The 14,596-nt window shown below is 40.6% G+C and overlaps 1 protein-coding gene across 1 annotated transcript in view; it reads left to right on the top strand.

The window, feature by feature from the left end:
- Positions 1–14,596, top strand: part of LOC125483110 (cell division cycle protein 20 homolog) — a 74,906-nt gene that overhangs the window by 20,325 nt on the left and 39,985 nt on the right. The window contains exons 3-4 of the mRNA XM_048596772.1: positions 7,897–8,019; positions 13,355–13,542. Coding sequence (XP_048452729.1) covers positions 7,897–8,019; positions 13,355–13,542 — 311 coding nt within the window. The remainder of the gene's footprint in view (positions 1–7,896; positions 8,020–13,354; positions 13,543–14,596) is intronic.

The raw sequence follows: 14,596 nt of genomic DNA, 5'->3' as shown, positions 1-14,596 counted from the left end.
ATACAGGAGATTAGATTGAGTGTAGTGCAGGTAAATCACTGCTTCACTGGAAGGTGTGTCTGGGGCCTTGGATAGTGAAGAGGGAGGGAGGAAATGGGCAGGTATTACACCAGGAGATAGCAAGAACTGCTGATGCTAGAGTCAGAGATAACACAGTGTGGAGCTGGAGGAGCACAGCAGGCCAGGCAGCATCAGAGGAGCAGGAAAGTGGACATTTCGGGTCGGGACCATTTCTGAATAAATGCCTGCTTCTCTGATGCTGCCTGAGCTGTTGTGTTCCTCCAGCTCTTCATTGTTTTTTCTCAGATATTACACCATCTGCGATTGAAGGGGAAGGTTCCATGGGGTGTGGGAAGATGTTGGGAGTGGAGGAGGAGTGGACCAGGATGTTCCAGAGGTTCCAGAGGGCAGCACGGTGGCTCAGTGGTTAGCATTGCTGCCTCACAGTGCCAGGGGCCCAGGTTCGATTCCGCCCTCGGGCGACTGTCTGTGTGGAGTTTGCATGTTCTCTGCATGGGTTTCCTCCGGGCGCTCCAGTTTCCTTCCTCAGTCCAAAGATGTGCAGGCTAGGTGGATTGGCCGTGTTAAATTGCCTGTAGTGTTCAGGGATGTATAGGTTAGGTGGATGGGTCTGGGTGGGATGTTCTGAGGGTCAGTGTGGACTTGTTGGGCTGAAGGGCCTGTGTCCACACTGGAGGTATTCTATGAGGAATGGCCCCTGCAGAATGCTGACAAGGGAGGGGAGGGGAGGGGAATATGTGTCTGTTGGTGGCATCCTGCTGGAGGTGGCAGAAATGGTAGCTTATGATCCTTTGGCTGATCGAATGGTGGCTTTTCTAGCAAGAGGGTAGAAATATATGCTCCAGCTACGCTAAGCCTGGTTAAAACAGACTTACACAGGGCAGCTCCTGGCACCAAACCTTACAACGGATATATTAACTTTGGAAGGGACGCAGCGGAGTGCAGTGCAAATTGGTACCTGAATTTACAGGGTTTAACTTACAAGGAAGGGTTAAATACACTAAAGCTGTTTTCCCTCGAATTTAGAAGGCAACAGGGGTGATTTGATGAACTTTTCAATGTACTGAGGGAATTTGACAGTGTAGATTGAGGGAAACTGTTTAGCTATCAAGCTGAATTCTATTTCAGGAAACCAGAAGTACTCAGTGTTAGGAGCCTGAAAGTGATTTTTGAGGAAATGGGCCAATTTAGCAGATCCAGGATCTAGTTAAATTAGGGACAAAAGGGTTAGAGGTTCCTCCTGTGCAGACAGATCAGTAGTCCCACAATCAGAGGTGGGATCTGCAGTGTCAGTAAGCAAAAGAAAAGGCACCCCTGCATGAAGGAATCTCTTTTAAAATCTTTTAAACTAAGCCAGTTGTAGTGGAGGGTCGGTCGATCAATCCACAGCCTTGCTTGTGGCTGTAGCTGGAGATATATGGGAATGTGATCGCGATGGGACATTGACTATTATGACTACGATTTGACCCTCTATTTGACTGCTAGGGGGCTGTCTCCATCCCTCTACCTCAGGGATTTGGCCTCAGTTGGAAAAGTGTGGGAAAATCCTAGACAGTATCAGCAGAATGGTTCTAAGTTGGCCTTGAGGATGCCTAATTGGCTACTCTCTCCAAACCAGGTCTTTCAAACTGGCCCAGAGACAGGAAAAAAGCCAGTGGTCTATCACAGTGGCAAGGAATTGGGTGCCTGCTGCCTCTAAGACTGCTCCTCCAGCCATGTGAAAATTTAACCCATTAGGCTTTCTTGTCTTTCCACAGATTCTGTCAGATCTCCTGAGTATTTCTAGTATTTAATCTTTTCTTTACTAGAACTAGTGTTCATCATCATATACTTTTCAATAGAGACCACAGGATGCAATGTCTTCCAGCGTGAACAAGACCAGAATTGTGACCATCAATGGCAGATCTAACAAAACCTGTCAAGGTAAACTGATGCTATTGCAGTACGCATCTGTTTTCTTCCAACAGACTGAATTTTCACTCTAAAATTAAGAACAATCCTTGTTTATTTAAAAAAAAATCACTTGATACAGGCATTCAGAGACATAAGTTCTGACATGGCAGCTTAGGAACTTATATTCAATTAAATAAATATGGAATAAGAGCTAATATTATCAATTTTGCCTGTGCAACCACTGGATTGTTGTAAAAAATACATCAGCTTTGCTAATGTCCTTAAGCAAAAAGAAATCCACTGTCCTGACCAGACTTGCCTATATATGAGTCTTGACCTCCTATTTTGTTGGCACTGCTGATAGGGCAATCATTTATTGTTCACTCCTATTCTTGCATATCACAGAGTAGCTTGTTGGGCACTTAAGAGGACAGTTGAAAGTGATTTATCTTAAATCTTTGGTGAGAGAAATTCATTCGCGTATAGTCAGTTCAAAGCATAGGTAGCAGCAATGTGGTACTGCCTCTCCTGGAAGAATCTATGCCATCTGTCATACAAATGAATTTTTTTCTCCTCTGTTTCTTCTTTGTGAACCAACATTCTAACCATCATGTCACTTTTGTTAAACCACAGACCTGAATCTTTGTAACAGGCTCTTGTGAGACATATTATTTAATTCCCGTTTGGAAATCCACACTGTCTCGACTGTATAACCTTCAGTCATCTGACCCATCACTTCTTCAACTAATCCATACAAACTCTAAATGCTTACCAATTTGATCTTGAATAATATATTCTAAGAATTAAGCTATATGTGTATAAGTTCATTTATTTGGAATTATCTGGTATATCTTTGAATAATGATGCTATATTAAGTATTCTCTGTCTTCATGGTATAATTCCAATATTTAAGAAGGAATGAAGAATTGTGACTGATATCACTGATAGTGCATCTGAATTCTTCCAACAGACTAATTCCATCAGTGCCTGCTAATTGAACTATCCTGAGTTCTGCTTTTTTTTTTCAGAGCCAATACCTTTACTATGGTTAATTTAAAACAAAAAAATATTTGCTGGGATGTAGATGTCACTGACGAAGGCAACATTTATTGGCCTACCCAATGTCGTGGCAGGTTAGTTCAGCAGACAGTTCAGATTCAATCAAATTGCTGTGGGTCTAGAGTATTGTCTCCAAGTCAAACTTAGGCCAACAGACTTTCTTCTCTAAGAGACATTAGTGAACCAGATGGGTTTTTACAACATTTGATAACAGTTGTCATGGTCTCCATTGATGAGACTAGCTTTATATAATTCCAAAATGTCAATTCAATTCAAATTCCACAGCTGCTATGTGGGTATTGAACCTATGTCCACAGAACATTAGCCTGCATTCTGGATTAATAGTCCAGTGATATTACCACTACACCACTATCTCCAATAATTATTCCATGTTCTTCATTTGAACACTGTCATGTACATTTCCATCAATATTTGTAAACGGTATGCAATTTATTTAACTATTTAGTATTTTTGTTGTACCCTTTATGTTCCACATTTAGATTCCTTCCTTTTAACTTGAATTGCCCTACAATCTCTTTAATTAATCTATCACCTTTTATGTGCTTACAAAAGTCTTTGCAGATTGTGGTTCATTGCTGTTTATACATTTTATGCATTACAATAGTGCCTGTGTTTCAGAAGTACTTAATATTTTGTAAAGTGCTTTGGGAGGTCATGAAATGCATTGTGTAAGTGCAAGTTTTTACTTCTTTATTATTTCTTTTTCTATGATCTGCTAGTTGTTTCTAACATTCTGTTTTGGCATTTCTTGACTTCATTTTTTCCCTTAGTTTTATCCTTTATTTTTGAGTTATCCTTTACCTTTCCCATAGTGTGTTTATCTTTGATGACCTCATAACCTTTCTTTTCCTTTCTCCTTGGACAATGTTTTTAGATAAAACTGCAGCTTTTATTCCGCAGCTTTTTAAAAATTCTTTCTCGCCAACTCTACCTTCACTGCTGCACACTGGCTCAGTGGTAAAACACTATTGCCTCACAGCGCCAGGGACATGGGTTTAATTCCAGCCTTGGATGACTGTCTGTGTAGAGTTTGTACATTCTCCCTGTGTCCTCCAGGTACTCTGGTTTCCTCTCACAGTCCAAAGATGTGCATGCCATGTGGGTTGGCATTGGTGAATCATTCGCAGTGACCAGGGATGTGTAGGCCATGGGAATTGTGGGGTTATGGGAATAAGGTAGTGCACTGGGTCTGGGTGGGATGCCCTTTGGAGGGTTGGTGTACTCTCGATGGGCCAAATAACCTCTTTCTGCACTGCAGGGATTCTATGATCTTCTGCCATGTTAGTTTTAATCCTCCCCTATTGCCTTAGTTACCTCTGCAGAAGCAAAATTGTGCCATTTGTTTCACAATTGAAGGCTGCTCCTTCAGCGTAGATTTCCTTGTTCCAGAAATTGTTTTATTTGTTCTGGAAAATACATTTAATAATTGTTCAGTATTGCTTTTCAGTATTATGTTGTAATCTGACTTTTAAGTGTTTTTTGTGTTTTAAGTATTAATTTTGTAGATTAGTTATTCATGCTATTTTTGATGATAATCGATACTTGGGAGTCAGGCTTGGGGAGCAGTCCACAAGAGAATGGAAAAACTAGCAGCAGCGTGAAGATAACCATTGTGCAATCTTTTGCATGATCTTTGAGACTATTGGTCAAGGTTCATTCCTTTTGCAGTCTGTAAAGAGCTTGTGTGGTATGGTTTGTTTCGAATCTTGTGGATTTTTATTTGCTATAGCTACTTCCTGAGGCACAGTGACTCTATTGACCACAAGACTGAAAACCTCATTGTTTTTTAAGTACACTGCCCACATTGAGCAAATTATTTTTAGAACTGCACGTAAAACTGCAGTAAATTACAATGTGTAGACTTTATCAGAAAGTTATACTTTAGTGATCAGGGCACACCATTTTAATTTCAATATTCTCTGATTGTTTAACCGTTTAAAGAAATAATCTATTAAGATGTAAATGCCTGCAAGCAAAGGCTGAGAAAATGATGGCGTAAACATTCCTAGATTTCAGAAATTTTTAGAAATCTCTTAAAATTTTAAAAACTTTAATCTTAACCATGCAATACTTAAGTTTATCTGAATTGAGAAGTCAAGGTGGATTGCCATGATCTGTAATCGATTCACCTCAAGAACAATGAATAAGCAAAGTGGAAGCCAGGCAGAGGATGTAAATTTGATGGAGGGATTTTTGACTCTGAGAATGATTTTGGGTCGTGGGCGCTGTGGATTTAGCGTTGTTGTGCTATGTAGCTTTACATTGTCTGGTTCCCTGAAGCATGCTCGATAAACCTGTCATGGATTTTCCTCTGTCGGCAAGGTGAGTGGCTGTGAGTGCCCTGGTTACATGATGTTCTTCATCCTCCATGTGGTCAGATGCAGAGCAGTCAGTGCACTCATCTCCTGCAACTTCAGTTCTCTCTGCACTACACAAAGCACAGCAAACCATTACTGTTCTCAAAACCATTGCTGGTGCATACTGAAAGACTCTTCCAGATCTGTGCAGGCACCTAAATTGTATTTTCAGCTGCCCAAAGGTTTTTTCAATGTCAGTATTCACATGCTCAGAAGATAACCCTTGTTTCCAAGGAGCAATTGGCTTACTCTGTTTGGAGGTACAAAGACCCACAGGTCTTGTTGCCAGACTGAAGAATTTGTTTCTTTACTTCTTAATTTTTCTGCCTTTACATTCTATGTTTTGGTTTATTTTTTCTATGTTTTGAGATGGCGCCATTGATTTGGGACACTATACAACACTTTTCACTCTATTTTATAACAAGATACATGTGACAATAAATAAATAAAATCATGGCAACTACCAGGAGACTTTGAATAGATATGTGTGAAAAACCTTCCGCTGGTTTTGTGACTGATAAGGATAATCTGGGGATACTTTGATTGACTACACACATGGAATAATGATGATCTTGGATGGAATCGTTGTCTGTAGGACATGGCACTGACTGGCACTTCACTGCCCTTGGCTTTGTCCCTGTAAATGGCTGAGAGTCAACTGAGGAACATTTATGATCAAATAAGGCAAGGTATCAGAGGCTGATGGGCATTTTCCAGCTTCCCCCTTGGGGGATCTCTGGCATGCCCCTTGCAACACTAGGAATAAGTCAGTTATATGGAAATGGCCTCTCATTGGCAGCCCAGGATTTAGGGTGGCCAGGTAAACATTCCAGGCAGGTTTTGATGCCATGCCTGCCTACCTAGCGGCAGAAAAGACAGCAGGCTCCATGTAGAGGAGCTCCCCCCCACCCCCTCCACAATGGTACCCTGGCAACCGTAGCCAATTTTTAATTATAAGGTCTTCAAATTGCTGAGGGATTACCTTAAGAAAGGGCACTGATAGAGACAAAAGGGAAGAACTGGAAGTACCTTGAGTACAGCCCCCACTTCCATGCACACTTTTTCATTCCCTCAGCCCACAATTCCCTCCTAACATCAACCTGGTGATCTTTTCACCACACAACCAGGCCCTGAACAGCCAAAGCTGGATTTTCATCAATGCTGTTTAAGTAGGGGAGGCTGGGGTGTGGGAGATTGTTGTTGGAGCAGTGACTCAAGCTGGGGGCATAGGTTCAAATCCCGCTAAGACAGCACATGGAGTTTCTAATTCTGATCAGTAAGATCACACATTCAGTTTGAGAGAGACTTCACGCAACTGAGTATGTCTGGAAATTTGTATCTAAGCTGGCAAGTGGTATGCATAACTTTTGTGAGGGTGCATCCTCAGAATGAGTCACATTCTCTGTAGTAATTCCTGTACCACCTCTTCTGGGATGGTTGAAGAGCTTGTGGGAAATGAAGAACATGAATTAGAACTGACAAGGTGAGAGAGAACTGAAGCATCATTGTGCACAATATCATAGTTTGGTGACTGCTAACATCAGGCCAAAATGAGGGAGTGTTGAATGCTGTGTGATATTTAGCCTAACACCAATATAGGACCATTACATATTTGAATGTCTTCAAACATTTGAAAATCTTAATTTTCATTCAGCAACAGTAAATTTGAAGAAAAAGAAACAAACAACTGGAAGCTGCATTTGCCTCTGGAAACAGAGAGGGACCATTGTCGTTTGAGCAGCAACAAAATCACAGCCAATGAAGAATCACTGCAGCTAGCGCATGCACATGGAGCTGGGTGTCAAATAAGTCCTGCCTGATTTATTGTACCTGATGCTCCTGCGCTCTGTCATGACGAAGGTGATATCCTATTCAGTGTCCTCCTTCTTCTCCTTGGAAGACCGCTGCACTCTCTCAGTTCTTCCATACCTGTCACATCCCCTGTTTGCCTGCTGTAGCTGGGTAGAACACAGCAATGCTAGGATTCTCTATCAAGTCCAGCCGAGCTTCAATATGCAACTCTTTGATTTGCATCTTCATCTCCTGACATTACCCCTAATCCCAGCTCTATGTATTAGTTTGCCAACCATCATGCTGCACTGTCCCCTGTAAAGGTCAGGATGGTTGTGACCATTGATGACCCACTTCTAACCCATGTCTCCCAATGCACTTTTGTCTCCCACCCACTTTATATCTTGAGTTTCACTCCTTCATGATTGTTATCCTCTTTACATTCTGGCATGCTCCTCCAATCCCCAGAATTGGCACTCCCAACTTCCCTCCCTTAGCAGCAGCCCCTGAGAAACCACTTGAATTTCACTGAGCTGACCCCAAGACCTGAATGTCTTGGATGAACAGCCCTGAATGATAACTGACCATACCCTTGACTGATCACTGAGTGAATTATCGTGACTCCCAGGACTGGTTGCGTTGTGATGCATCTATATATCAATTACTGGTTAAAATTTATGACTAGATTGTGGTTCCAAATTGAAATGAATTATTGGTGCTATAATAATATTGAAATTCTTATTCTTTGTTTTAGTTTACAAGAACAATCTAGGTGACACGTTTCTTTCTGGTAAATGTGATGGTACAAAAAGGAAACGATGTATACCTTTCCTCCCGATGAAAGTCTTGGATGCTCCAGGTCTGAAGGATGATTACTGTAAGTATTCTTGTATTTATGGGCTTTACAAACATTTTTCACTTGGCCCATGTATAAAACAAGTGTTCCCGTTATGTATTTTTATGATTGTATTTTCCAATCACAAGCCTCATTCACACTAGTTTTAAAACAAATTTCTAGAAAGTTACTGGACTATTCTTTCCCTGGTCTTCATTAGTTTTCTTTCTGGAAATCTAAACAAAAGAGAAAGTGATCCAATTCTGTTTAACTGTAATGAAAAGGACGGTGAGAATGCCGGACTCAATGGTAGTATTTACCCCAATCAATATTGTTGGGAAAGATTGAAGGGAATGCAACAATAATATTACTGAGGAGCTTGAACATGGATGTCAACTTTTACACAAATTAATAACTGACTACTTTAGGAGCAGGAAAGATGACCTTTCGGGTCTGGACCCTTCTTCAGAATTCTGAAGAAGGGTCCAGACCTGAAACTTCAGCTTTCCTGTTCTTCTGATGCTGCCTGGCCTGCTGTGTTCATCCAGCTCCACACCTTGTTATCTCAGACTCCAGCATCGGCAGTTCCTACTATCTCTGAATAACTGACTGCTGCTTTGTAGCCTCAAAGCTATTAACATTTAATTTTCTCAACATAATTGTTCCGATATAATCAACAAAGGAAATGGTTGGTACTGGATTTGTTCCAAAACTTGTGCCTGCAAATTTCAGTTTTGTTGAAATTATTTGAATATAATATTATAAAATAATTTCACAAAGCAGAAAGCTTTACTTAAGGGATGTAGATAATTCCATTATGTGGAATGACTCCCATTCCAATGAAACACCCAGAATGAACTCTACTTCTAGAATCAAATGCAAGTCTAATGACTTGTAGAATCATGGTGTCCCTGTAGTATAGACCAAGGGCTACCTCATATGCCTTGTTTAATATTACCATGATGAGGCATGGCATGCAGGCAGGTGAGAACTACTTCAACCTGTACAGGTATTGAATCTGTGCTAATTTGTCCCATATATTTGGTATGAGCAGTTAGAAACGTATTTGTATAACAACATTTTTGGAGCTTGAGATAATTCAAAAGGAAGGACGCCCAATCTGGGTTAATTAGCTGACCACGGTACCAGTATCAATACCGGCACATGATGTGGAGGTGATGGTGTTGGACTGGGGTGGACAAGTTCGGAAATCACATGACACCAGGTCACAGTCCAACAGGTTTATTTGAAAACACAAGCTTTCAGGGTCTTACTCCTTCTTCAGGTGTTAGTGAGAGAGGTAGTATTGGACGCAGAATTTATAAATAAAAGATCAAAAGGTCACACCACTGATGAGGATGTACTAAACAAACGCAAGATGCTGTTAAATCTTTAAACAGTGAGAAGGTTTCAATTGATTAATATGTATCTGTAAATTCCCAAATTCTTTTGAAGTCACTGTCCTATAAACTGTATGTGTGGGGGAGGGGAGAGAGAGATACAGTCTATTTTGTTCAAAAAGCACACAGTTTATAGACAGTCAGTTAATATGGCGTTTTATAAATTCATACTTTAGAAATAAAACCAATCTGACTCCAAACCAAAACACAAACAGATTCTAAACAAGGCCTCACACCTAACGTGCATTGTCTGACCTAAAATGTCACCTCTTCTTTACATTGATAAAACTTTCGATCTCTCAGGACATTTCAACAACCAGTGCAGGAAAATGCAAGTCTGGTGGGGCATAATGTGAAAATGACACATCATGACCAGTCTGATCAGGTACTGAAAAGAAATAGTGATCATGGATCTGTGCATCAGCAAGCTATCTGTGGGCCTAGCATCCTTTTTCTTTAGTGATGTAACATAATTATCTGGAATATGAGAAATACACCTGTGATGTCAACATTGACAAACAGAAGGCTGAAAGAACACAGCAGGCCAGGCAGCATCTGGAGGAAAGGAGCAGTCAATGTTTCGGGTATTACCCTTCCTTCAACATTTTATCCACTCTAAAATTCCAGTTGAATTGTATGTTGGCCTCCAATGTACTTAATTGCCATGATAATAAGGGCAAAGAGGCTGCTGATCTAGTGATTCAGTCACTTACTCTGGAATTGAACCTGACTTAATTTAAACCAGTAGAAATGACTGATAGGAAGTGGTTGAATTCACAAGCTTTAACTCTGCACAAACTTTGTCTGCAATATCAGCTTTGACTAATGAGATTAGAAAAAAAAAATTCTTAGCTGTGTTTATAACAAAGGACTCGACAAATTTACTTTCAGCCATTTTAGGCAGGTGAACCTTTGTTCTCCATCTTTCAGTGACGTAGGCCATACCATGGGATTGACTGTGTATATTCTGTATATGTCATTATGCTGAGATTGCAGAGAGTTTTGAAGTGACACAACTTGTGGTTAATTGTGTTCCTTATGTTAGATTGCAATTTGGAACAGAGAAATCCTACAAGCTTTTGAGGCCTAATTTTAGCCCAGCAAATTGTTTATCAATCCCTTCAGCAATATTCTTACTTTCAGGCAGGAAACTGTTGCCTTACCACAAAGGCCCTTGACGGCCTGGTATTTCTGCCATTTTCTACAATGATATGACAGTCAGTGACCACAACGTCATAATTACCATTAATAGCTTATTGCACTGGAGCACGTGCAATCTATTTTGTATGGCATAAAGTGAAGAACAAGTGGCTTACTTTTTAGTTGCTTACACGGTATGAGTAACTGGAAATGCCAGCGTTTATTGCCCATCCTTGCCTTGACGAGATGATGGTGAGTCACCTTCTGGAACTGCTGTCCATGTGGTGTAGTGATACCCACACGGCTGTTTCAGAGGAAGTTCCAGTATTTTGACCAAGTGATGGTGAAGGAACATTGATAGAGTTCCAAATCAGGATAGTGTGTGACTTGGAACTTACACATGATATCATCTGCCTTGTCCTTCCAGAGGTGTTGGGTTTGAAAGGTACTGTTGGAGGAGCCTTGCACTCCAAGGCAGCAATGTATTTCAGTTTATGATGTATTCTCAACCTCCTTCATGTTTGGCTTAAAACTGCAGTTTTTTCATTGTCGTCATCATGACTGGCTGGGTAGTTGTAATGTTAGAATGTTTGTTTCTTGGCTAGAAGAGAAAAATGTGAATCTCAATTTCTGTTGTCATTCACGTTATGACTTTACTTAAGAACTGCTGTTTGTCTATGTAGGGAAGGAGAGGAACTGGTACAGGAGAAGTCCACAGAAAATTTTTAAAGGAAGACTGCAGATACCTAATTAACTGATAGAAATCCTGAAGTTTCAGTGGGGTCTGCTGTAGATCTCCCTGCTATAGGAAGGATGTTATTAAACTGGAAAGGGTGCAAAAAAGATTTACAAGAATGTTACTGGGACTGGAGGGTTTGAGTTATAAGTAGAGGCTGGATAGGCTGAAGCTTATTTCCCTGGAATGTAGGAAGTTGAGGGGTGACTTTATAGAGGTTTATAAAATCATGAGGGACATCGAAAAGGTGAATAGCCAAGGTCTTTTTCCCTGGGTAGGGAAGTCCAAAATTAGAGGGCATAGGTTTAAGGTGAGAGGAGAAAGATTTAAGGGACCTGAGGCGCAACTTTTTCACACGGAGGATGGTGCATACATGGAATGAGCTACCAGAGGAAGTAGTAGAGGTGAGTACAGTTGCAACACTTAAAAGACATTTGGACAGGTACATCAATAGGAAAGTTTTAGAGAGATGTGGGCCAAACACAGGCAAATGGGACTCATTCAGTTTAGGAAATCTGGTCGTAATGGAGGAGTTGGGCTGAACGTCCAGTTTCTGTCCTGTATGCGTCCATGACTCTATGATCCAGTGTGATTGGGTTATGTGGAGTTTCTGTTGTCATGCTGGAAGTTCTGCCTATGATCTACAGGAGGAACACTGAGAGACCTGAACAGCCCCAATGGAATTTTAGGGCCTAGTAGTTGTTCAGAAAATAGAGAAAATAAGCACCAGGCCAGAAAATGTGTATGTACATTTGCCTGGCTTCACTAATGAATGGCATTTATCCTATATTGAAATTGAACATGCATGAGAATCTTAGCAGGTCTGGCAGCATCTGTGGAGAGAGAAACAGAGTTAACGTTTTGAGTTCAATAAAACTCTTTTTCAGAGTCAGAAGTCACACGACACCAGGTTACAGTCCAACAGGTTTATTTGAAATTACAAGCTTTTGGAGCAACGCTCCTTCGTCAGGTGAAATCTTCAAATAAACCTGTTGGACTATAAGCTGGAGTCGTGTCACTTCTGTCCACCCCAGTCTAACACAGACATCTCCACACTCTTCTTCAGTAAAGGGAATAACAATTGGCTATTGCTGTTGCTAACTTATTTTGATTAATTCTTAATTTGATTGGTTCCTAGTCACATTAGCCGTTTGGCTCGAGTATTTCAGACATAATACAATAAAATTGTTTCTCTGAAATATCTCAAACGAAGCCATCTCTCTCTATCAGAACTTGCTTCTCTCAGGACAATTCTCAGGAATATAAGAAGTCTTTTTTACTAGAGCAGTTTATTTGAAATTGGACTTCCGCATACAGACATATAGACTTAAAATGATTGGAAATAACAAGCTTTATATGAAGATCTTGGCTTACTAATATGATAACTGATTCATTAATTACTACTCAAATGCAGCTAAATAACTGTATGATCATCAGTGCACGACTAATACTTTAAGACAATAATTTGATCAATGCTGTGGTTAATTCTGAACACAAAATATCTTCTTTAGCCATATCTCTGAATCAACTGAGTCCCTTGAGCTTGTTAGTTATCACAATGGATACAATATTCAAGTTACTGTATCAAGTTATTTGAACTGTATTCAAGTTATTTGAAATCTAACCACATAGCCATATCCTGTTACCATAAATGCTTGCCCATCACTTCCATTCTTCTGAAACTGCACTGCATCCAATTTCCAAGCTTCAATTTGAAATTCTCATTCTTGAGTTGAAAACCTCGATGGTCTTATCCTTCACAACTACATCATCCCTTTAACCTTACAACAATCTCTGTTAATTCTTTGTCCCTTTAATCCAGCCTCTTGTGTACCTCCTGTCACGGGCAACTATGCTTTCTGTTGCATGGGTCTCATTTTCAAATATTTCCTCTTTCAATCCCTTTGCCTCTGTATCCAGCTCAGTCTTTTTAAGATTTACACCTTTCAACAAAGCTTTCAGCCGCTCCCTCCACCCAATCTCTTCTTAACATTCATTTTCTTCAAGACTCCGTGAGCTACCCTGGGACACTTTTAATGGTAAAAGTACCACATTAAATGGAGGTTTATGTTGTTATACCATTCTGCATTATATTTTCTAGATCTTAATTTGGTTGATTGGAATGCTGCAAATCTGGTAGCCATTGCTCTATCTGATACAGTATATCTTTGGCACCCGGAGAAGGGAATGCATGAGGCCATAAGTGTGGAGTCAGGGTACATCTCATCAGTCGCCTGGATTAAAGATAGAAACAACCTTGCAATTGGAACCAGTGCTGCTGTTGTGCAGGTGAGGGGTATTAACTATTGTCTTTTCACCTTGATTTTATTGACCAAATAGATTATATTATGCATTTGTTTTGCCCATTAACAGGCCCTGCTGTCTGGTTAGTTACAGAATGTGCTTGTTCTAAGAAACTATCCCAAAAATATTCGATGATCTCCTAATCCAGGATACCTTGGTGTATCATGGTTTTTTTCCCCCAAAATATACGCAACACCCTTTAGTGGAAAAAAGAGTTCATTGGCCTGCTCTCAGCACTGGACCCAGGACCTTAGCCAGATATCATGGCTACTCATGTCCTCTGCAATCTGCTTCCAGGATGTCTTGGTGAGGTGGGAAGGTGATTTGTCACCATTTACCAGGCAAGAGCAATGTCTGGGGGAAAGTAAACTGGGAGCCATTGTCACACTCTGGGACTGCTCTTTCCCTGACTTCAGACATTTTTTAGAGTTGTAGGGGTGGGGGCAAGGTGTCTGAGAACTTGATGTCCAGCTTTGTGGAGCGAATGATGGGTGTGAATAGACGTGTGAAGAATGATGAGGGCTTGGCATCCCGACCATGTCCTACCAAGTCTGCAATATTTTTCCCCTCAGCTGACCAGCTCGTTGCCTGTAGAGTCTGCACTGCAATCACTTGACAACAGCCTTAGTTACTTTTTGTCAACCCCTTGGCCTATGATTGTACAGGCCTTACATAGCTCACACCTGACCTTTAAAAGTAACATTACACTCTGTGCATGTGGTCTCTGGATTCGCAAATAAATATTTTTAAGGCAGAGGTAGATAAATTCTTGATTACCAAGGTGATGAAAGATTCTCCTGGTAATGGAGGAATGTAGGATTGAGGTGAAAATCAGATCAGCCATGAATGTATTAAATGGTAGAGCAGATTCGAAGGGCCGAGTGGCCTACTCTTGTTCCTTATTCATATGTTCACACAAGTGGTGCCATCTGGGCCTCATGGATTAAATTAAACCGTGTGTAGGAATCTTTTCAATACAAATTGTGGATCTCTGTTCACATTTCAAATAGATGGGCTGTGGATGGAGGCGTGCAAAATT

Source organism: Rhincodon typus, chromosome 1 (assembly GCF_021869965.1).
Source record: "Rhincodon typus isolate 14 chromosome 1, sRhiTyp1.1, whole genome shotgun sequence".
Classification (NCBI taxonomy): Eukaryota; Metazoa; Chordata; class Chondrichthyes; order Orectolobiformes; family Rhincodontidae; genus Rhincodon; species Rhincodon typus.
This window is presented reverse-complemented; position numbering and strand designations above follow the sequence as displayed.